The sequence below is a fragment of the Cynocephalus volans genome, chromosome 12, assembly GCF_027409185.1.
Source record: "Cynocephalus volans isolate mCynVol1 chromosome 12, mCynVol1.pri, whole genome shotgun sequence".
Lineage (NCBI taxonomy): Eukaryota > Metazoa > Chordata > Mammalia > Dermoptera > Cynocephalidae > Cynocephalus > Cynocephalus volans.
The window spans coordinates 4,487,777-4,512,694 of NC_084471.1; the positions used below are offsets into that span (position 1 = coordinate 4,487,777).

At 57.4% G+C, this 24,918-nt stretch overlaps 1 protein-coding gene across 2 annotated transcripts in view; it reads right to left on the reverse strand.

The window, feature by feature from the left end:
• The window catches only part of GRAMD4 (GRAM domain containing 4), an 89,418-nt gene that overhangs the window by 16,071 nt on the left and 48,429 nt on the right, over positions 1 to 24,918 (reverse strand). For both annotated transcript variants that reach the window (XM_063075120.1, XM_063075121.1), the window contains exons 4-6: positions 7,215 to 7,335; positions 2,434 to 2,495; positions 409 to 541 (exon numbers count right to left, since the gene is read on the reverse strand). In XM_063075120.1, coding sequence (XP_062931190.1) covers positions 409 to 541; positions 2,434 to 2,495; positions 7,215 to 7,335 — 316 coding nt within the window. The remainder of the gene's footprint in view (positions 1 to 408; positions 542 to 2,433; positions 2,496 to 7,214; positions 7,336 to 24,918) is intronic.

Below are 24,918 nucleotides of genomic sequence, written 5' to 3' on the forward strand. Positions count from 1 at the left end.
GGGACTTGCCAGTCTGGCTCTCCTGGGGACTCCAGGACCTAGGACAACTTGACAAGGGGAGCTGGTCTTTACTGACCAGGTGCACGAAACAATGGACCACCCGCCCGACACAGGGAAGGCCCCTGGGCAGAGGGCACTTGGCCCTGGGCCCACACAATGTTTGTCACAAAGCACAGCGAGGCCAGAGCAGCCGCAATGTGGCTCTGCCGCCCTGTCCTGAGGACCCAAGCTGGCCCACAGCTCCCTGCCCGGCACATGCCCCAGGAACACAGCAGCGCGGGGCGTCCATGCAGCCACGTTGGCAGCTTTGTCTCCTTGACACAGGCTGGCCTGCCCACTGGGGCCTCAGCGCAGGGGCTGGGCCCGACACACGGTTGCCCCCGCCCCAGGTTGGTGCAGCGCCCCCACCTGCGGGCACTGAGGGGCTCCTCGGCCTCCACGGTGTTCTCCTCGGGCTGGAACCGGAAGTCCTCCACGTACTCCCCAAACTTCTCATAGAACCACTTCTGGACGCGGGAGGACAGCCCCTGGCCCCGTCGGTCTGCGGGAAGGAGGCAGAGGCCCGGTGAGGAACGCGACAGGGTCTGGGGCTGGTGGCCGGGATCTCGGGGCAGGGAGGGGGCCTCCCGGCAAGGGCCCGGCCAGCGTGGGCACAGGAGATGCTTGGAGGGTTGGGGGCCTCCCTATGGAGCTGGGAAATGAACGGGTCCATGCCAGAAGGGACGCTGAAGACATGAGGTGCAACCAACAAACGCAGACCAGAGCTGCAGCCATAAACACCTGGCGGGGGTCTCTGCTCTTCTCACACCTGACTCTTAGCAACCTGCACATCCCAGGCCTGGAGTGAGCTCACAGCGGTTTAGTGCTGGTGATTTACACTCTGTTTACCAACTGCTAAGGCCTTCAAGAAATCAACCCATGTCACAGAAAACCAGGAAGAATCCTGCCCCTCAGGAGCACAGCAGTGCAGACCGAAGCGGGCCCCTTCAGAAAGCACGGTGTGGAGTCGCCTGCAGGGGACACTGTCCCACCATAATTTAGGGGAGTGGGCTGGAGGCAGGTGGTCATCAAAAACCCACGTGCTGCGGGCTCAGGGCAGAAGTTGAAGGGCTACAGGCCAAAAGGGGCTGAGGCCGTGCACCCTGAGGCCGCCCAGGCCCGGGAGAGAGCTGAGCTGCCTGGCAGCGAGGGGCAGCCTCCCAGGGGCTTCTTCTCACACCTCAACTGGAGCCTTGCAAGATTTTAAGGTGACAGTCTAGGTGGAGTTGGCAATCTTGCCACAGCAGCCCCAGAACGGGCATGTCTACGTTCCCACGGAACTTTATTTATGGATGCTGGAATTTCAGATTTATGTAACATTCACATGTCACAAAATAATCTTCTTCTGATTTTTTTCCACCATTTAAAAATGTAAAGCCAGACAGGGAGCTGTAGTTTGCAGACCCCCAGGTCCAGGGAACGTGCACCTACTGCGTATGCAGAGCTGGCTCCCCCTCCTGAAGCCCACCAGCCTGGCCCTGAGACCAGGAGGAGGTGCATCTCTTTGCCCGGCCCGTCAGGATAATTCCTTGGAGGAAATGCAAACCCCTGACACCGCCTCATCCCCAACAGCTTTCCACAACTGGCTCCTGTCACTGGGACTGAGGCTGACCTCCCTCCGTGCTTCTGTTCCACTTATCCAGGGCGTGGTGTGAGCATCTGTCCCCACTCCTGGTGCTCCCGGTGGGTCCAGCACCAAGATGCCTGGGAAAGAGACACACACCACCTTCCCCTATGGAATGCAAGCTTGGCGCGCCCAGGGCGAGGCTCCTCAGGTCCAGGCTGGGCCTCTACTGGGCCTTCCCTCCCGGGGCCACAGTGGGATTTATACTGGGTGGGACTGAAGCCAGAGACCAAAGCCCCTTCTGGTTTCAGTCTCTGGGCTCCACCGGCACAGGCAGGGAGGTCCTTGTGGGTGGTCAGCATGGGGGCAGGGGCACAACCTCCAAGGTGCACAGGACTGGGCCCAGGAGAGCCGAGTGCAGCTTCCGGCTGTCCCCTCACTGTTCTCTGAATGAGAGTTTTAGAAGGTATGGTGTGGAGTAAGATAAAGACAACGAGCTCAGGGGTGGGAAGTGAAGATAAGAGGAAAGAAGAGGGTGCTGTCTCCTGGACCACTGCAGGGAGGGGCACATCCGTCCCCTCGCTGCGACGACCAGCCGCAGGCAATGGGCCACCTGGTCAATAGCAGAGTAACCAGCATGACCCTCACAAGGCTGCTCAGCAAGGCCAGGCCGAAACAGATCCCATGAGAAACACCATCCCGTTCTGGTTGAACGGCTCGAGTGTGCTACCAGGATGCACCAGTGCACAACTGGGGACACTAACCCAGTTCTGATGCGAGGACGGCCTGGGAACAGAGGCGACACCCCCACCCACCCGCCAGGGGCCTACCTGCTCCATTGTTGATCTGGGGCTGCCCTTTTGGGGGCTGCTGAGCCGTCTGTTCCTCAGTTCTTAAAAAGAGGGGAAAAGAGGTGAGATGTCTGTTACTTCAAAAACAGCGCCGGGCCAGACCGCAGGGTGCCAGCGGTGACACGGGCCGCGCGGTGTGTGGAACAGGGGGAGAGCCTGGGCTTGCAGGGGATCCCGACTGCTCCTTGCTGCCTGTGACAGTAGCCGGCACCCACGGGGCTGCGTTCCTGATGGGCACACGTTTTATTTTTTAATAATTAAATAAATAACATGTCATAAATATACAGTTCATTTCTTTCCTACTAATTTCAACAGTTGCTTCTTTCTTCATCATTAAGCTCAGAATAAAGAGCTCCTATGTCACAATCAGTCTGCTGATAAAACATTCTCACCAACATACACGTATAAGCGAGGCCAAGGCTGATGCCCGCAGCTGCCTGTGCACAGTTCCAGCTTGGCCCGTGCCAGCCACACCCTGACCACAGCTGTCACTGGGCCTCGGAGCTCCCTTGGGCTCTGCCCTCTCCTGGAGTTTCTGTCTACCTGTTGGATCCTGACCATCGACCAGGACTTCCAGCTGCAGGCACTGAGGGAGCTCGACCCCAGGAGGCATCCCTCGGGAGGTGTCTCTGACCTGGTTCTCTGTCCAGCCCACCCAGCCCATCTCATCCTGCACTGGCCTGGGCTACAGCTGTACTGTAGCTGCTCCTATGGCCAAGAACTCCCAGTCCCGCAGGGACCATAGGTAGGCATGGGCAAGGCTGGGAGGAGTGCAGCGGGTGCCCCTCCTCAGCATGGTGGTGAGGGAGAGGTGGTTTCTGCTCTGCTCACATCATGTGATTGCACACTGACAGCGCCTGAACCAACCCGGTCCTGGGGCTGGTGACCAGTCACTGTGACCTGTAATTGCCACACTGTGCACAGAGTGCAGAAGACCACCTGGACGGAGACAGTGGGGCTGGCACCGGTGAGGGCTGCAACGTAACGGAGCAATGGATGGTGAGATGTCGAGGTGGAGGTGGAGACCCCAAAAAAGGGAGCCGCGGTCTTGGAGCGGGGGCCAGGCCTCCACACCCTCTCGTCCCCAGACCTGGGTGGGGCTGCCCAAATGACCACCCATGGGAGATTTACTGGGAACAGGGGTGCGGGCCCAGGGCACGTAAGGAGACTCCAGGACCCGGGCTGGGTCTCCCTCTGTTCCTGGGCAGGTGGACCAGGACACGCCATGAATAACCTAGAGGTTCTCCAAGAGGCCACTCAGCCAGGAGGCGCTAAAAAGCTGGCTCCTGCCACAGCCTGGTCCAGGCAGCACCACGAGGCCTGGATGGCCTCACTCGGGCTCATCGAGGGCATGGGGAGGGGCTCTGGAGGCCAGTGGGGCTTCCCAAGAGCTGTGGTTGGTGATGTCTGTTTTACAAATAGTAATGCACTGTTGGTCTCTGGCTGTGAGATTTTTCCCAGCACAGTTTCCTGCTAGAAACAAACGGGTGTTTAGATATTAATGTGCTGCAAGCTGCCTTCAGGGAGAAGGCTGGAGACCAGGCAACAGGTGTTCCAGGTGGCAGGAAACTTTACTCCTTCACATCATGCCAAACACAGAATACCTAACCACCTGTCATTACTGGACAAAAGAGACAGGCTGATCTATACAGTACTACGGCAACACACTTTTTAAAAATTAAAAGGACAGAGACAGAGGGCAGACGGTGTCTCAGGACCTTCTAGCCTGGGCATTCCAGCAAGCAGCCCCACCAGGGTCTCAGATGTCGGACATGCACAGGGTGTCCTCAAAGCCCCGTAAATGCCACCTGACCACATTTAATGGGGAAAAAGACTGCTGTATTTCTAACAACTACTGATTCTTCAAAATGGTTCCAAACGACTATGCTGATGTTTAATGGTTAACTAAACGAGCGTGGGGTAGAATGTGTCTGCATTCCTTCTGGGAAGTCTAATGTTTCCTGATCCACCATTACCTGAGGCCAAGCTGCACCAAGGTGTGTGAGGGTGTTGCCCACTCGGGCGCTGACACACCCCACGCTGGGCAGGGGCACTAGATGGTCCCCAGGGCCGCTTCCTCCTCCACATGCAGCCCCTGCAGCCAAGGCCCCAACACCACGTGCTGATGCAACACAGAGCCAGTGGGTGCTGTCTGGTCCCCCTTAACCTTCCTAGCTCGGGAGCTGGCGGCAGGCGGTTGGGGTCAGTGGGGGGAGAAGCTGTGGGAGGAGTGAACCCTAAGAAAAACGGGGTGGGGCATCTAGAAGGGCCAGACCACAGGCTGGTGGGAGGCAAAAAGGCAGTTTTCACGTGGCTTTCGGACCCATAGCTGGAGAAAGCCTTTGCCTGCTACTGAGTAGGATTAAACCAAGGTGATTTTCTGGGAATTTCCTTATAAACCTAAATAGAAGTTTGTGTGAACATAATTAGTGTTTCAATACCGCAGCTCACCTGCAGCTTCGATGTGTGCCAGTGTGGGGTGTGTGTGTGCGTGTGTGTGTATGTGGTATGTGTGCGCATGTGTGGTGTGTGTGTGTGGTATGTGCACGTGGTGTGTGTACGCCTGTGTGCGGTGTGTGCTGTGTGTATGTGGTGTGTGCGTGTGCAGTGTGCAGTGTGTGCGTGTGTGGTGTGTGTGTGTGGTGTGTGCGCATGTGTGGTGTGTGTGCGTGTGTGATATACACGTGTGTGTACATGTGTGGTGTGTATACATGTGTGGTGTATGTGTGCGGTGTGTATGCGTGTGGTGCGTGTGCAATATTGCATGTGTGTATGTATGCGTGTGTGATATGCATGTGTGTGTGTGTACACCTGCACGTGTTTGAAGGGGGACTGTCCACATGTGTGCCCACCCTGGACAGACCACAGCCACCCAGACCCACACCAGACCAGCACCAGGATGACAAGGGAGGAAGCTGTTCCTCACTGTCCCCCTGTGCTCCTGCAGGCTTCCAGAAGGTTCCTAAATCCATCCCCTACGTGAAACAGGGAAGGGCCCCTCAACACTCCCTCAGTTCCACTTCCTCGGTCACAGCCTGCAGGGTCCTTCACTGCACATCCTGGCTGGTCCCCCAGGCAAAGCCGTGTGAGAGCAGTCCCTCGGCACTCCTGCCACCAATGGGCTTCAGTGAAGGACTAGACCCCGGGGTGGGGAATGAGGACACTGACACTGCGTGGGGAGGGGACAGGAACACAGGTCGGCCTCGGGCCAGGCGAGCCACCCAGCACCACCAGGGGGAGCTCGGCCTCCAGGCGAGGCAGGACACGAGCACCTGCATCAGAGGGAGGCACGTCATGTCTCTGCGGCACCTCTGTGCACAATCCAGTGCCAGCTGGTCTCTGAATTTGAACAGGCCTTCACAGAAGGTTCGACACCGGGCAAGCTCTCGTTGAAGCCTGTGCACCGGCTTCTGGTCAGGGAGGGGCGCTGACCTCACAGCCCGGCTGAATGGCAAAGGGGACCGCTCCCTCCTGCAAGCCAGCTGGAAAGGTGACAGTGAGCCCACCCCAGGGGACCCCAGACAGGCCCCACTGACCCGCGGGAGGCCGCAGGGAGCTGGGGCTGTGCAGGACGGCGGCCTTGTTCACAGCAGCCAGAAAGCACCTGAGGAATCCTCAGAAATGCTGGAACAGCAGGATACAAACAACCCTGCCCCTGGAGAACCAGGTGCCACCAGGTTCTCAGAGCTGACAAGGAACGGGTAGGACCCAAAAGGAAGGTGGAGTCTGGCCCTGATACACAACGGAGGCCGCTCCTTTCCACAAGCGGCACAATGTGCAGCACTGTCGCCAGTGTGTGGGCCACACAGAGAGGAGTGGTGCCCTCAGAGCCCAGAGCCTTGGCAGCAACCTCCCCAATGGAGAAGCCAGCGTCCGGCCAGAGGCAGTGGTGTGTGCCCCAAACTGGTGAGGGCCATTCACTCAGGTCACAGATGGCTGTGGACAGGAGTTGCCACCAGTGGGTGACGCCAGAGGTGGGGGGCTGGCAGCCCAGGTGGGGGGTGAAGTGTGGGGGGGGCCGAGGTGGGGTGACAGAGGGGGTACGAGTGCCCGGGGGCAGTGCAAGCCCAGCAGGCCCACCTCCCAGAACAAAGTTACCTACAATCACCCCCTCCAGGAGCTGGGGTGGCACTATCACCCCAGGCGGGGTGATCCAGCTGGAGCAGGGAGATGTGGGAGGCAGGGCACCCAGGACCCATCTGGGCCACAGGGGCAGGGAAGTGCTCTGCAGGGTAGCAGGGGCACCTGCAGGGTCTGCAGCAGTGATGAGGGGCAGTGAGCATGGGAAGCACAAAGGTAGGGTAGGGGGAGCTCGGAGGCCCAGGAAGGTCCTGAGAGGCCCAGCCAGCCCCCTGGGGCCAGACACGGGGGTCAGGAGTGGGGAGTGTGGGGGTGGTGGCAAGATCCACTGGATAGGGGGCATCTGCTGGCTATGAGTGGGGAGCCACGGGGCAGTTCTGAGGGCTCTGCAGACCCCACACTGATTTTCTCTCGAGTCCTGTCCCCACCCCAGGCCCGCTGTGTAAGAGGACCACCTACTCTAGACTGCGCATCGTCCAGAAGACCCCGAGGCACAGGAAGGCGGCCGGTTTCCCAACAACTGAGCTGCACAGGACCAAGCAGGACTTAAACCCGGGGAGGGAGGGAGGGCTGAGACCATGCCGCCCGCTCACAGGCCCCGGGCCACCTCAGAGATCTGAGCGGGGGTTCTGAGCAGGGGCTCGACTCCAGCGCCCACCGAGTGGAAAGAACAGTCTTACCTGGCCTTCAGCACCTCCTGCACCTTCTGCTCCAGCTCGATCCGCCGCTGCCGCTCCCGGTCTAGCTCCTGCCGCAGCATCTCCGAGTTGGTTTCTTCTCGCAGCTTCCGGAGCTCTTCCTCTGTGCAGGGAGAGAACGGCCAGGTGACCATCGCTTGTGTCCACTCTGCCACTGCTGACTCAGAGATGCCAAGGCAAGGTTGCCCAACTCTGCAACAGCAGATAGGTTTCTGCCCCACGCGCCTGAACTTTCTCAAGTTTGCAGGGGGCTCAGACAAGGGCTGTGCTCCAGCCCCGTCTGCCGGGTAGTGGCAGCTCTCTGGCCCCTTCTCCAGGGTACACACCAGTGGGAAGGAACTGTTAGTTGGGGCTCTTCTTACACTGTCAGGGCAAGATCTAGGGTGAAGCAAAAGAGGATCTCTCTACTGTGCTCCACAATGGTGCAAAATAGACACAGAAAAGGTGATTCACCAAGCCACTGCCACCATACCTACAGGACAGCCAAGGAAGGGACACTGACGGCACTCGGCCACCCCTCCAACACAGACTCAATGCCTCCATGCACCAGGCAAGGTTCTAGGAAGCATCAGCAGCAGAGCCAAGGCTCTGGGGTAGCGGGGACAGGACGCTGGTAGACAGCTACGTGGAGAAGGCGAGACCTGGGGCGCAGCGCTGGGGCAGAGGAAGCAGGAGGACCAGGGGTCAGAGAGAGGTGGAAAGGTGGGCTGGAGGAAGAGGCCAGGAGCCAGGGGTGCATGCGGCCTCCAGAGCTGGGGAAGTCAAGACACAGGACCAAGGTCACTTCAGAAATTGCTCTTTCCTGTCTCTAAGCCAGGCATGGCGGGGCTCACTCATGTCACATGAACCTGTCCCCTCTCTCTGCCCACCTCTGCACATGAGAGCAGCCCTCCCAGTGGCCCTGGTCCATTCTCAGCTTCCGGCTCCAGCTCAGAACATCCAAGCTCAGCTAACTGTCCTGAAGTGGATGGGACTGGTGGAAGGGAAGGGACCGCAGCCCTGAGTGGATAACTCATGCATGCTCAGCTCTCTGTAGGATCCCACGCATGCACTACTCAGTGCTCAGCTAGGACCCAGGAGACAGCACTCAGCCCTGCCCTGAGGAATGCTCATCACAGCAGGAATATACCCAAGAGCCAGAACCAGTCCTGCAGGAGCAGAAGGGAGGGCCTGGGGCTTGGGGCAGCACAGGGGGCTGAAGCGGGGCTTCCTTGCCGGGGAGGACATGGCAGGTGGGCTCAGGTCAGACAGTGGGGGCAGTTCTAGGCCACCTGAGGCCCTGGAGGGCTCCCCCGAGAGGGCCCTAGCATGAGTTTAGCCTGGAAGGCGCGGGTGAGGACAGAGGAGGTGCTATAGGCCAGCAAGGAGGGGAGTCTCGAGTCTGGGCTCCGAGGTCCCGTGTGCGTTTCTGGCTGGGGGCAGCTTTCTGCCTCTGCTCAGGTCTCCCGCACTCGCTGCTACAGCCGAATCCCTCAGAGGGACAAGAGAGGCGGCCTCTCTCCTCCGTCCTCTGCCCCGTCCCAGCTTCCACCTTCTAAAACCCAGGGCGCAGGCACATCTGATCACATGCCTGACACCTGCTCCCCCTTGCCCTCGTGGGGTCTGGCGCCGGCTGGATACCTGAAGAGGAGATGAAATTCTGCGATAAAAGCAGAGAGCCAGCCTGCAGACGCCGGCTCTTCCTCCTCAAAGGCCTGGGCGGCCACCCCCACCCCCACCACCGGGGAGGTACAGCCTGTGCTTTGGGGACAGGCCACCCTTCCCAGACAGCTGTGCAAGTTTCATGAGGACCACTCCACAGAGCCTCCTGGAATTGCCCACACTCGCCCTGCTGGCCCGTGTCAGGGCGCCCCACACACCCACAAGCCCAGAGGAAGCTGCGGGAGGCCCAATGAACTCCGCCTCGTCCGGTGCCCAGCACGTGGCTGCTGGGATGGAGGAATGAATGAATGAATGAATGAATGAACGAATGAGTACCCTCTAGCTCCTCTACTTCCCTTCCTTGAGGGTCAGAAGATGTGGAGGAAAAGGGAGGAACCTTGCAACTCTCAGCCTAGGGGACGCTGCAGAGCCCCGCAGCCCGGGACGGGTCTCATGGAAACTGGGCTCAGCCCAGCTCTGCCGTCCTGGGAGGGAGGCCATGCTGGGTGCACACGGGGCTGAGGGGCATCTGTTTGTAAGGCATTCCCAGAGAGCAACTCTTAGAAGGGACCACCTTGCAGTCAAACTCACAAAGCTGTCCAACAAGAGGCCCCAAGACCCTGGGGACAGCCCCAAAGGCCGGGAGGCTGGCTTTCCCAGTGGGTCTTTGGCTTCCCCAGCAGGGACCCCCAGCTCTGGCCGGGGAGAGCATTCCATCTCAGCCCTTGCAACCCCCTGCCTGCAGCCCCCTGGAGGGCAGCACCCGTGGGCGCCGTGACTGAGAACTCAGTGGTCACGTCCACCTCTGCCGGGTACATGGGCGGCACCGCAGCACAGGACCCTGCGGCTGGCACAGATGCGCACTCGGGACCACCTGGCAAGGGCAGAGTTGCAGGGAGGGGGACATCTCTGAGCTACAGCCCTCACTTTTCACAGTGCCCGGGAGGCTCAGGGACCTTCAAGCACCAGGGAGCTGGAGGCTGCAGGATCGAGCAGGCTCTTTGGACATCTGGCTTTTGAGACATTTCCTGCACGATTTGCAGCCACTGACTCTTACATCAGTGGGGAGGCTGGGAAAGCTGGGGGCTGCGCTCTGGCCCTGACCCCACAGCCAGGTGTGACAGTGGCAATGGACACTGAGACGCAGAACAAAGGAGGTGCTGGGACAAACAGCTTTCGGATTCCACTTGGCTTCTTCCTCCTCCTCCTCACAGAACTGAAACAACTCAGCGCTTTGCGCAGCTGCCTCAGTGTCTCTGCTTCTCAGGGCGCTGGCTCAGAGACAGGCTGGAACCACAGGATGCACTTGGTGCAGGAGGCAAACCTGCATGGTGGGCACAGCCCAGGGTGACCGGCTGGGAGACCCGGGCAGTCCTAAGCCTACACACTGCACCCCAGAGCACTGAGTGAGGGTCACAGGCTCAGTGGGTGGAAGCTGCCCAGGCCACAGGTAGCTCAGGGCATCTGAGGTGTCTCACAACCATGCCACCTGCCCCGACCATTACATGCCCACAGGAGCCAGGCCTCATGCAGGGAGGGGGTGGGGCCTGAGGCCTCGATACCCCAGAAGGAGTCATTTCTACCAGCCACAGCTCCAAGTCCTGTTCAGCTCTTCAAATCCCAGCTGCTGGCTGGTAGAAGAGGCAGCCCCAGGCCACATCTGTTACCCACCACCTGAACTGGTGGGCAGACGGTGCTCACTTGGCCTGCTCACCCATTCTTTGCAACTCTGAGGAGCAGGTCCAACACACCCCGAGGGTCAGAGGTGTCCTAGCTGTGCACCAGCCCCCTAACCCTGTGGTCTCCCCCACCCCCACAGCACCAAGTTTACCTTGACCCAGGAGGAAACTGGAGCCCGCACCAAGTGCCCATGCCCCCGGCTGCACGGTTCCAATTGCCACCCCCAAAGGCAGGCCAGTATTCAGCCACTCTGAAACATGTACTGGGCACACGGGGGACACTCATGATACAGAATGACCAAAATGAAGGCCCAACCTCTGGGGCAGGACACAGACAAAAGAACAAATCACGGGGTACAGAGCAGGTGTTACAGGGGGGCAAATGTGAGTGGGGTACAGCAGGGAGAGGCTGGCAAGAGAAGACATTGGCAGGGATTGTTCAGGACAGAAAGACAGCCCATCCAAGCCCCCAAGGAGAACATGGCCAGGGACCATGAGGGCCAGCCACTGTGGGACAGAGCTTGGCTCTTCCTCCTGGAGCTCGGCCCCGGCTGTCTTCAGACACAGCACTTACCCTCCAAGACCCAATCCCTCCAGAGCCACTGCCCTCACAGTGACAGCAGCTGGCCGGCTTCGCACCTTATCACAGGTGGCCTGCCTCACCCTACAGACTGCCTGCATTCCCTGGCTCTCAGCTCCTGGAGCTACAGTAGACCCGCCTTTGTAGGTGGCCTGAGATACAGCCAGAGCACAGCCCCCAACCCCACAGCTCCCACCAGCCATTTCCAAGGTGGGGATTGGCAGCAACCGTGGAGAAAACACGAGGAGCAGATCCAGCAGTCCCCGGACAGAGCGCCGCAGGCCCTGACAAGTCTGACATAACGACCCAGGGCCACGCCTGAGGTGTTCCTGTCACAGCCTGGAGAGGGCAAGCATGTCACTTCTCAGGACCACCCTCCTCCACAAGCAGGGGGCTGGGGTCCCAAGCCCAGCCCAACCCTGTCCCCTCAACTGGCTCAGGGAGGCAGCAGATGGCCGAGCACCACCACGATGGCCTGAGGTCAGGGCATATCCAGGTGCAGTGAAGCTGTTAGTGGGCAATGGTGGCCGGCAGGACCCGGTTGAGGGTCCTCCAGTACTGTCTGTGCCCAAAAGTCTGCCTTGTTGTGGCCTGTGGTGGCCAAGGGTCCAGGTGAGTGGCCAGCCTCAGTTTGAACATGAAACACCATGATCACGAGCTGACAAGCTGAAACCTTACAACACAGAAACTCCTCCAGGAAAGGCCGCATCTGCTCAAGTCCCATAAACACTCCTGAGACCAAAGAGCTTGACCAATTAATTCACTAAATCCGTGCGTGAGAGCCAGAAACCCCTAGCAGTCTGACGAGCAGCCCCCTTCTTTCTGGACAGATTGGGGAGGGGTAAGGACGACCCCAGCAGCTCCCTTTCCTGCCCTGGACACCTCACCAGACCTGGGACACAGGGCCAAGCCTGAGACACTGAAGTTCAGACCAAGGTCAATACAAGATTGGAGCAAGGCCCCAGCCCCAGGCCCCAGACGCAGGCCGGCTTCCAGAAGCAGCTGTGCATGATGGCGGGGGACCTCCTCCAGGAAGATCACAAACACAGGTGGACCAAGGGAGGCCAAAGGCCAGTAAACCTCCCTGCCTCGGGACACACGGGCCGAGGCTCACAGAACCCGAGAGGGAGCAAGGGAGGGAGACCCTGCATGTCCCGGCCCCTCCCACACCTGGGGAGCTGGTGACTGGATTCTGTTACTAACCAGTAAGAAAATATTTAGATTTGCTGAGTGCTGGGATCCATTCTCTCTATAAATATTTGGAGTGCTGGGCCCTCCTGTATGTCTGCCTTCTGGGGTCAGCCCTTCTCTGCAGCATCCTCCGACTCCCTCGAGCCCCACACAGCGGCTGGGCCAGTTTGGGGAAGACCCTCCTGCAGGCGGCCAGGAGGGAGGCGTCCTCTCTCAGGAGCCAGGATTCTCTCCAGGGGCTCCCACATCAATCCTGCGGAGAAGGAAGCTGGCCCTGAGGACCAAGGTCCCCGACCACTGGCCCTGGTGCCCATACTGTTCTCAGGACAGCCTAATACGTGCCAAGTGCTCAGCACAGGAGCCAAGCACGGGGCAAGTGGGGGAAGGGGATCAGAGAGGAGGCCAGTGGCCACACCCTGGGGCCTTGGGGCAGCCCCCAAGCCACAATCAGGAGCAGGAGTCAGAATCAGAGCCCCCGCCCTAGCACTGTGGGAGGCCAGGCCCCCAGAGCCTGCCACGGGAGCTGCGCATCCAGCCCGCTCACCAGTGGCCAGCCTTGCTCTTTTACAGCACAGGGGACCAGAGCCAGGCGCAGATGGCCAGGGGCGGCTCACCCTGACATGTCTGGGATTCTTCCTTCCAAGCACCCCCAAATCTATCCACTCTGCTGCCTCCCGGCTCCCACCCTGGCCCTGGACGTCTTGGAAGGCGGATCCATATCTCTGATGCAGGAGGAGCCCCAGTCACCTTGGGGTCCAAGAGGAGTCGCACACCCACCGACAGCCCTGGCCTCCCTGCGACGTGGAGATTTCCTGCCCACTCCCCGCCCCCAGCCAGCCTGACACACACGGGGGCTCCGCAGAGGCTCACTGGGTGAGCGAGGGCAGGAGCCCACCTCCCCAGCCTGTGGACACCCGCCACCCAAGCGCTTCTCCCCAGAGGGGACCGTCGGCCCGGCTCCAGACCAGGCTTGGGCGTATTCAGAGGGCAGCTGAGCTTTGTCACCCCCTGTGCCTCTGTCTTCACGTTGTGACAGTGACTCTACAGGAGACACCTTGCACTCTCACCTGGGCAGGGCACCTGGGTGGAGAAGAAGGGCCACGGCCGGGGTTCTGATACTTTCCTTCTGCTCGTTGAAACCCCAGCACCCACGTGCACCCCACTCACCGCCTGGATCTGGGCCCGTCTGAAGGTCAAGGCAGCCCCCACCTCCTCTCCAGCTCCTCGGCCCCTCCCAGCATTGGAAACAGGAAACCACATTTTCCTTAACAGGGCCACCCCTGAACACATCCCCAAACACCCCTTTTGGCATCACTAAACTGTGAAAGGTCAGCAGGCCACCAGGCTCCGCCACCAGCACAGCTGCGGTGGCGGGTCCCAGCCGGGAACAGATGTGGACTTGCATGAACACACAGATCACTTCCCCAGCCGGGCACGGTGTGCCCCCACCTGCTTGCTGGTGTGAAAAGGCGGCCCGCAAAACCCTGCGGGGTTCAGAGATGAACGGGGCCTCAGGCAGCTGCCTCCCTACACCCCATGCCCCACTGGGACGGGCTCTCTGCACCCAAGCCCTGCAGTGCTCAGTGCTCACGGCTCGGAGCCTGCGCACCCCACCTCCCCGTGGCTGCAGGGCAAGCCTTCCCCAGCCAGCTGGTGACTTGGCCCCCAGGGCAGGCCCTGCGGCCTTGCAAACATGGCTCCTCTGCAAGCCTGGCAAATCAGCATGCCCAGCTCCCAGCGGAGCACCAAGAAGGCTTCCCACCTTTTCCTGGTGCCCTGCTTCCTGGAGCTGCAAAGACAGCTAACTGGATAAAACCAGCTGGAACTTCTGACCATTTATCTCCCCTAAGTTCTTCCTCTCTCTGAGCAAATGCTCCCTGCTGAGCCAGGCTGCTCTCTCGCCCCGAGACCGAAACGATGATTATACCCAACGACTGGATATTACGGGCCCACCCCCTCCCAGCGGTAACACATTTAGGTCAACTGCAGTGCCCAGAGCACAGCAATCTCTTTCCACAGGACAAAGGCAGTACAAATCCCCGCCACTGATTTTTCTTTCTCCTCCCTGAGAAATCAGGAGTGCTGATTTCTTGCCAAGTGGGAAGTGCTGAGCTGGTCATTCAAACGGTGGCCTCGTCTGGCCCAGCTTCCTGAAGGGACCAAGTCCTCCAAGAGCCCTTGGGGCCTGTGGTGGCCTGCTTCCCTCCTTCTGGGTCTCTGCTGGGGAGGCCCCTGCCCCCCAAGCCATCACCCAATCTCACAGCCCAGATCGTGGCCTCATTAGTAGTCCCCAGCCTTTTCTCCAGAACCTGGACCGCACCCATGGCGGCACTGGACGGCCTGGGCCTGCAGCTCGAAGCTCCTCAGGCCCTGAGCTGCCCAGATTCCAGTGTTGCCAGGCCCACCCCCACCCCAGGATGGGCCACAGGCTCCCTACTGCATTAGTCAGGGGTCCGAGAGGTGTCCTGCAGGACAGGCGTAGGGAGGGATGGAGCCCCTCAAATACCACTGTGTTAGTTTCCTGTGGCTGTTGTAAAAAATTACCACAAACTTAGTGGCTTAAAACAACCCAAAGTTACTCTCTTCCGGTTCTGGAGGTCAGAAGTCCACAACGGGTCTCCTGGGGTTAACGTCGGGTGGAGACAGGGCTGGTTCCTCCTGGAGGCTGCAGGGGAGAACCCGTCTACTTGCCTTTTCCAGCCTTTAGAGGTGCCTGCATTCTGCGACTCCAGCCCCAGCCAGCAATGACATCGCCCTGACCTCCGACCCCCATCACATCTCCCGTTCTGACCGCCGGCCTCCTCCTCATGAGGATTCTGTGGTCACTCTGGGCCCACCTGGATAATCCAGGATCATCTCCCATCTCAGGCCCGTAACTCGCTCACATCTACGAAATCCTTTTTGACATGTAAAGTCACATTCACAAGTTCCAGGGACTAGGACGTGGATACTTTTGGAGGGCCATAAGCCGGCCCCCTACCCCCCCCTGAGATAACAATGTAGGGCAGAGGAGCCCCCAGTGGCCAGGGAGAGAGTGGCCTCCTCCTTCCACCTGGCCTAGAGGGGCGTTTCCTGCCCCCGGCGTCCCTCGAGTCATAAAGCCACGAGGAGCTGTCCTTTAGCAGGTAGAGCGGCCCTCCTGGGGTACAGGGCCCCCTGTCGGCCCCCTCCTCCCATCTCTCCTCTGCATCTCTGGCTGTGTCCCCAAGCACACCTGAAGCAGGACTTACCGTGGCCCCCACCGCAGTGGCCCTGACACCAAAAGCTCTCACTGGCCTTCTCCAAACCCTCGTAGTGAGAAGTACCAACGAAGGGGACACTGCCAGCGTCCCCCTCATGTGCCACAAGTCTGTGACCTTCTGCATCCACTCATGGGCTGTGCCAGGCAGGGAAGCCACACAGGTGGGCCAGGGAGCACATATTTCACACCTGTGGGGGGTGGGGGGTGTCCCAGGAGTAAGAGCCACAGCCAGTACTTGAGACCATGAAACCACAGCTCTGCAGGGCCGCAGGAGCTGCTACAGCAGAGGCCAGGGGCTTGCCTGGATCATGTGGTGCAGTTTCCAGCCTGGGGAACTGATCTTCCTCCAGGGTCAGGTGCCAGCCATGATGGACTTGAGTGCCCATCTGACCTGGCTGCAGACGTTAGGGATGGCAAGGGAGTCTGCGGGAGGCCAAGGAGAGTCAAGATGCCTGCCCAAGGAAAGAGCCAGACCCCAAAACCTTCTAAGTTCCATGCCACACCCAGAAAGAGAAGTGTGGACCATAACTCATAAATTCTCACACCGGGCTCCCACTTAACATGACACCTACATAAACAAATCAGCCATCTGATCACCAGCCCAGGCGTGTGGCACCGGAAGAGAGGAGGCCTGCCCCCGCCCCACCCCACCCCGAGAGCAGTCAGGCAGCAAAACAGGACGGGGCCAGGGGGGAGGGGACAAGGCCCAGGGGAGGCTCTGTGAGCCCAGAGGGAGCCTCACGCCCATGGGTGTCTTGCAGTCAGGGGACAAAACAAGCCTGGACAAGCTCCAGAAGGAGCTTGTAGGGAACTTAGAAAGGAAGAGATGTTCTGCATGTCACGCACATAGCCCACTTATTTGCACAGACCTCTGGCCACTGCTTTCGACTGGATGAAGTCAAACGAACTCCCGATGTGGAGCCCTGCAACAGGAAAAAAGCCCGGCATGGCAGCACGTGTCACACAGAACTCGCCCCCGACGGAGGCGAGAGAGGCCCCGGCAGGGCTGGGCTGGCCACACACCCACTTGGTCCAGCCTTGACACCTCCTCCAGCATCCGGGAGGAGAGGGCAGGGAGGGCCAGCTGACCGGTAACTCCGGGGCAACCCCCACCCCGAACACTCTCTTAAGAGCGAATGGCCACCCTGATTCGAGCAGAGGCCGCAGCCCTGCCCACCACCCAGACCAACTGCGCCAGCCCACAGGGAAGCTACTGGGAGGAAGGAAAACAGCTTTGAGGCTATTTTTAAACCTGTATAAGTAGAACTCTTGAGCAGGAGTCCTCTTGGCGCACTATTCAACAGGCCCAGCCTCAGCCAAAAATAAAAACCAAGTGATAATCCTTAAATAAAACTCCTTCCCCCCATGCCAGGAGTGCAAACTCAGGAGCCACTCGAAAAGCTGCTTCTGCCACCTGCTCAGGTACAAGGCCGCACACCAGGGACACCACCTGGCCCCAGGCACTGCCCTTCACCTCTCCCCACTGTCCCCCCTCACCCCCGCCATCATCACAGAACTTTCTAGAAGACAAAGGCACACCCTTCCCAAATTGACCAGCAACAGGTCGCAACTCTGGAGCCAGGCAGAGCCAAAGGCACTACTTCACCTTCAGCACCAGCAGAGAAGCTGGCACCAACCTCTCCAGCCTCTTCCCTCCTGTGACCCTCTCGGCTTGGGGAAACGGCTCATTACAGGAAACGTCTTGCTTTTAGTGTAAACGTCTGTCTGCATCTTGGCCCTAATATTTACTTATTGCTGTGTTATTTAGTGCTGCAGCAGAGGAAACATGCACAGATGATAACGACCGACGACGTCGGGTGACGGTAAGCAGCAGGCTCTAAGCACTTGACATTCCAACCGCATGGGCTGAGGCTTCGAGGTTGGCATTTCACCAGTTCAGGTACATTTTAGGAAACTGATTAGGGGTTTAGGGTGGACAAGTAATGTATTAAATTTTTCCGATGTAAAATAAGGAGAAATAGGATCCCAGCCAGTGTTGTCACCCAGAGTGGCTGGTTTTCAGGAATGGACAGGGCCTTTCAGCGAGTGATGGCAGGCTGCCTCCGACTGCACGTGGGCTGGACGCTGGGCCCCGACCCGGCGCTGAGCTGGGAGGTGCGTGTGCTCAGCAGCGTGCACTCCGCCCCCACCCCGCACCCCCTCTTTCCAACCGCGCCCTCCGCACCTGGCAGCCAAGCCTACCAGGCCCGCCTTTCTCACAGCAACAGGCTCTCTGCGGAGCAGCTGCTCCCGGCTCAGTGGGGGCTGGGGGCAGTTGGGGACACTCACCTCCAGCAAGTGGGTGGCTCATCAGGAAGCTAAAGAGGCACAGACGAACCACGTGCCTGGGATAAACACCAGACAGGATGGGAGCGAAAGAGGGCAACCTGGAGAGCCGGGGTCCGGGGAGGTGCCCAGCAGGGGCTTGAAGGATGTACAGGAGCACGCCCAGTGGAGGGGACAGCCGGTCCACCTGTCCGTCCGCCAGTCCATCCACCCATCCATCTACGCACACGCACATTCAGATGTGCGTTGAGCCCCCAGTAGCCAGGCCCTGGGCCATGCTGTTGGGATCACAGATGATGGCGGTACCTTTACTCCCTCCCATGTGAGTCTGGTTAATGAGGGGATGACTGTGGACATGTGCGCGCCCTCACAGAGCCAGAGCATCGGGACACCAACGTTCCCCACGTGCCCCTGGGTAGCCACCTCTGCCAGTGCAGCCTCAAGGGTTATAGCAGGAGGGGACCCCAGAAGCAGGCAGAGGATGGGGAGGGCTTTCTGGCCCGGGGACTTTGCTGCCCACGGCACGCACAGGAACCTGCCCTTCTCACGGCCCGGGGAGCTGGTGATGTGCTCAGTGGGCAGATGATTCTGGCAGGGCCGGGATGCGGGGCCACCCACATAACACAGCAGGCAAGCTTGTGCAGGCTCCCTGACTTCACCCCGCACCCCAAGACTCCTGGAGTCCTGGTCCCGGAGCAGCAGGAGGGAGGCCCAGGCTGGCAGGATTTTGGGGTCTGTCCTCTGAAGTGTCAGCTGCGGGGACGGAGCAGGCACAGGGCCGAACATCCTCAATGAATAATGAAAGAGCAGATATTTTAAAATAAATAAGTAAATAAAGAGTGGATTCTCACCAGCCAACAGACATGATCTAGAAATATGAAATCTGGAGCCCAGTATGTCAGACATTTCGTTTTCTTAGGGGCCCATTTCACGTTTTTCCTAGAGAAATCCTACACGATACAGACATCTCGTCCCATCTTTCGCTTCTCTGATCTGTTTGTTCCCTTCCTGTCTGTCTGGGTCACCCGTTCACCATCCTCATCTACTAAGGACATCACTCTGGGGACAGAACCAGACCGAGCCAGTCCCTGGCCCTGGGAGTTCATCTTTTCAGCTCAACACCACTGAAAGAATGGGAGGAAAATAGTTTAAAAAGGCCAGAGCCCCAGAATGACGTCTGCAAGCCCAAGTCCAAAGGGGGTTCCGGAGACACCCATCGACCCTCTCTCCAGCAGGCCTCTCTGTTGGTCACCCCCTGCAGCAGGCAGCCAGCAGCTCCCGAGACCCTTCCGTGCTTCCAGAGGAAGGCCCTGCACGCGTGGCTGGAGGCAGCCACTGCCCTCCTGCTGGTCTCTCCGACAAGCTTCTGGAAGCCCTCCCACAGGGGTAATGTCGGCCACTCTGACCCCACCGTGTCAGAGCAGGAATGGAGCTTCCAGGAGCACCAGGGGCTCTCCAGGAACCACTGCCGCCACCTGTCCGAATGCATCCGCTGGGAACCCACCCATGTCTGGCACCGTTGGGTGTCGGCCCAGAGATGGGGTGTGGTGTGGCACCTGGGGATGTATCCTCCTGCTCTTCCAGGGGGTCTGCAGTCTTCACATCAACACAGAAGAAGGAACAGCAGTCCACGAGGGGCCTGTGGCACAGCCTAGCAAGCAGCGAGCCCCCAGACCCCCCAGACTCCCAGAGCACTTTCCCTTCCAAGCCCAAATCCCATGCCGAGGTACATCTCACTGGGGCCGTGTGCGTGCCTCACCATGTTGGAGAATCTCGCTTTCCAGAGCCTGCACCCAGCAGGTGATCAATAAACACATATTGACATACAGAAGCCGTGGAATATTGTGCATCTGGCGCTCAAAAGCCAATGGGCTCTGAGCCACATTTCGGGCGAAGTGAAAACGTCCGCTGCTTTTAACTTATTCATGCGCTGCTTTAACAAATTTAGGCTCCTGCCATGAGCCACGAGCCAAAACGCGTTTCAATTTCACATTCTTCATCCCTGTCATTTCTCACAGGAACATTTGTTCTCTTCAATATTTAATAACTGAAGAAGGCTGCTGTTCGCTCGGGCCATCTCGACTCTGCTTTCCGAGAGAAGGTGCGACAGCTAACCGGATGGCATTTTACCACTGACCACTTCAGTGTCTCAGCTGGGAGCTGCGGCCCCGAAGGGTAAAGGCTCACGGCTGCCTGCACCCCAGTGTCTGACTCAAGAACCAGACACCTGGGTCCTGACTCCAGGACAGCGCCCTTCCCACACCCCACCTTAGCACCCCCTCCAAGAGGGCCAGGAGGGGCAGGGACGGCCAAACCAGCACGCAGGTGTCGGCGTAGTGACAACCTCGGCATCTCCGTGGATCCCAAGAGTCTGCAGCACCCTTTCTCACACGTGTATCTCCTGGATGCTGACACAGAGGCCACCACGGAGCAAGGCACAGGTCCTGCTGTGCAAACTCCAGCTCTGGCCAGTCTCTTCTGCACTGATTCCTCCACTCACTGAGCTCCCACTATATCCAAGACATCACGCTTGGGGATTAAAAATAAGTCCAGCCCACGTCCTCCAGGTGCAGACAGCCTGGCAAGAACCACCTGTAACCACCGCTAAGGGCAAAAGGCTGGAGACAAGACTACAGTCCATCAACAGGGCACTGGCAGATTAAGCCATACCAAAGCCAGAGCGTAGATGCAGATGTGAAACAGAGCAGGGACCAGCTCCACGTACCATTCTGGAGTGATCTCCAGGTTACAACATAAGTGTGGAGAAAGTGTGAGAGAGCTCACATTTTTCTAAGGGGAAGGTAAAAACAAATACGTGCTTGCTTCTATGAAAGAAATTCAACAGAAGGATACAGTGTAAAACTAAAAGAAAATTGGTTATCTACAGACAAAGGGAGGCCATGGGGTGGGGGTGAAGGGAAACTCAACTTTTCTGAATATGTCTTGACTTTGGAACCATGTAAACAATTTTAGATATCTATGAGAATAAATTTAATTTAATTTGAAAAAGAACTCTTGACACCATGCATAATGGGACAAAATGACACCACGTGTACCTCCTGATGCACTGAGGACACACCATCACGCCTGTGACGCTCTAGACAAAACCGCGTGGCTTGAGTCCCTTCATGAGGAAACAGAGGACAAACCCAAATCGAGGACATTCTGTAAAGTCGCTGACCTGCACACTTCAAAATCGTCACTCTCAGGCCAGCTGAATGCAACTCACCACCTGGAACCTGCACCTGCTATACGGATGTACGGGAACAACAGAGAAGCTGGAATGAGGTCTTAGATAGCAGTATTATATCAGTGCTGATTTACTGATTCTGATAACTGCACTGTGGTTAGATGAGAGAATACCCTTCCTTTTAGGAAATACACACCAGAGTATTTAGAGCTCATGAGTGTCATGTCTGCAACTGACCTCCAAGCAGCTCAGAAAAAAAGTACATGGATGGGTGGGTGGAGGGGTGGGTGGGTGGAGGGGCAGATGTGGGGGTGGACAGGTGGGGGTAGGGGGTGGGTAATGAGAGAGACAAACGTGGTAAAATGTTAATCTTTGTGGAATAAATGGATGAAAAATATACAGAAATTCTTTGTTCTGTTTTTGTAACTTTCCTGTAAGTCTGAAATTCTGTCAAAATATAAAGTTAAAAGAAAAAAAGCAATCTCTAAAAATCTAAAACAAAAGGAAACAAAGCCAACTCTATACTGACCTCAGGACATAGCCATACGATAGAAAAGACTCCTGCAAGTGACGTCAGCACAGTAATCTGTACCCCCCTAATACAGCGGGACATACCCTAAGGACAAAAGAGCTAGAAACAGATACAAGCGTTCTAGTAATCTGTGGCTGACCATAGTCCTGGTATTCATTCTGAGCCCTGCGTGTATCACTGTGGGACAAAACAAATGCTGGTGTCACATGCTGAGAACCAGGCTTTCAGCATGAGAGGGAGAGACAATAGAAGTCCAGCAAGGAGTCCTGGATGTGAATTCTAACTGGATTATCTGTACAAATTCCCGATGCCCTAGCCCTGTCCACTGAAAAATTCAGGCCACAATGACCAGGCACTAGCAATGAGTGTCCTGGAGTCCTTATTTAGTGTCTAAATATCACTTTCCACCAAAAGGAACCAGGACTTTTCTGAGACAGTTGACTCTAGGACAGAAGAGCCTAGAGCATCTTGTCACAACACAAGCAAGGAATCTCTCACAGACGACTGGGTTGTGTCAACAGGACTCGGAAGCTGGCTGAGAGAGGCTCCCACAGCCCAGAGGTAGAACTATTTGGGAACCAACAAGATGATAACCACCATCATTAAAACGTCAAATATGTTTAAATCCACAATCTCCTGATGACACACACACACAAAACCTACCCCATAAAAGCCCAACACCCCCATCGTTCAGCTTTGGAAGAGATTCTAAGAGAATTCAACTCATGGTTTGGAAAACTGTAAAATAAAGGGACAAACTCAAGCGCGCATCTGCCTTTCCTGGATGAGCTGCAAAACGGGGTGAACACACAGGCGACAAACCAGAGCTCGTTTTTGGAGGCATGTCAAGCTAGCAAATGGAGGAAAAATGGCAGTCACAGGAAATGGCCGTGCTACGAGCTCTGGTGAGATGCTGGCTCTGAGCGGTCACCGCCAAGGTCGCAATGCTACAGCGAGTGCCGCCTCAGGGAATTACACACCCCCACCAAAGACGGGTCCTCCCCAGAGACCAGCCAGGTCGCATCACTACTGAGCTTGTGTTCAGTGGACAAGTTCAGGGGACATGTCGGGCCACATGTGAAGTCCCCAGGGATGCCGTCAGCAGGGTCCAGGGTGGGGACTCCAGTCAGCAGAGGACCCGGTCAACCAAGGGCAAGAAGAGCAAGGTGGAAGAGCCTGCAGAGCGGAGCCAGGAGACACAGACCTGCTGTCACAACCACGGCCTCAGCTGGTGCCAACACAAGAGGGGACAGAGAAATGTGACCATCAGGGAAGTCTGAGCTTACGCTGGATCTCTGGTGACATCGAAGAAAAACTGTCTTTTTAGTTATGATAATGGACCACAGCTTTTGTCTATAAAAGGTACTGAGCTACCTACTAAAATATTTACAGGTGAAATGATGGGATGCTGGATTTGCTCCAGAATAAACATCCAGGTGGGGGAGAGCAGTAGAGGAACCCATCACGGCCGGGATCGCTTCAGCAGAGAGGCTCGCGACACTCTGCTCTATTTCTGAATATACTGAAATTTTCCATAATTAAAAAGTAATGCCCATAATTGCCACCCGATGGGCTTCCAGAGTTGCACTCCACACTTCTACTTCATGAGCTCCCACAGAGTAAAATGAGATGCTCCTCTGGCAGACACTGGGCCAGAATTGTCAGTGCTGGTCCCCAGACGCCAGCCGTGACGTCCCCTGGCCAGGCCACCTCTTTTCCTCTTGGATCTCCTCAGCTCCAGAGAGGCGCCCCATGGGGCCCGGGTGTCTTCGCTTTGCAACTTCGTCCTGACCTGTCTCGGAGAGAATGTGAGTGACCCTGTGTGCCCGCCTCCACCCACCCCCACTCAGCGACACTCTCCTGGAAGCCACCGTCCCCTCGCTCGCATGGACCCTGCCCCTTCACTGAGTGCTTCTCTCTGTGGCTTCACCCAGCCCCGTGAAACTGCCAGCATTCAGCCACTTTCACCCACGAAAAGGCCACTTCACGAGGTCCAGGCTGATGAAGCAGCCTCACCGGGTTGACGACTTGACTAAGGCCCTCCCAGAACAACCTCCATGGGTCAGTACTGACTGAACCACCCTCTCCCTTCGTGGGGACCCACAAACCCCACGGAGCCTCCACTGCCACAGCTCAGCACAGCGCAGGCTCAGGCCGCAGATCACCAAGACTGTGATCAGGAGGGCCGGCCACCTGCAGCAGCCCCTGGGAGCCTGGCCCCTCTCTGCCCAAGCCAGTGCAACCGAGCCTCAGACTCACGCGGAGAACAAGTCACTCCACAGCACTGCCAGGCTGTCACCAGAGCTGCCCTGAGAACCACCGGGATTCAGCCTCCTTATGGGCAGACAGGTGAGCCCTCACTCACACACAGTCAACTACCGCTGCACACACACATGCACAGAGCTAACTACTGCTGCACACGCATAGTTAACTACTGCCGTGCACACATGCACACAGTCACCTACCAATGTACACACATACACAGTTAACTACCGCTGCATACACACACACACACAGTTAACTACTGCTGCACATGCATAGTTAACTACTGCCGTGCACACATGCACACAGTCACCTACCAATGTACACACATACACAGTTAACTACCGCTGCATACACACACACACACACAGTTAACTACTGCTGGACACACATAGTTAACTACTGTCGTACACACATGCTGTCACCTACCACCGTACACACAGGATCAACTATTGCCATCCATGCTCACAGATTTAACCACTGCTGTACATGAATGCACATGGCCAACTATCGCCGTACAGGTATTACACAGTTACCTGCTCCCTGCACACACACACACAGTTACCTACTGCTGTGTACACATACACAGTTACCTACCACTGCGCACATACACAGTTACCTACTGCTGCGTAAACATACAGTTACCTACCGCTGCGCACACATACACAGTTTACTGCTGCACACACATACACACAATTACCTACTGCTGTACACACATACAGAGTTACCTACTGCTGTACACACAGAGTTACCTACCGCTGTGCACACATACACAGTTAACTACTGCTGCGCACACATACACACAATCACCTACTGCTGTACTCACATACAGAGTTGCCTACTGCTGTACACACATACAGAGTTAACTACCGCTGTACACACATACACAGTTAACTACCGCTGCACACACATGCTGCACACGCATGCACAGAGTTAACCACCACTGTACATACACACGCTCATGCATACACAGTTAACTATGGCCACACACACACACACACAAACAGAGTTCACTATGGCTCTCTCTCCTGTGGCCAGGTGAACCCATAGAGCCATGTGGACCAACCCTGGACTTTCTAGCACC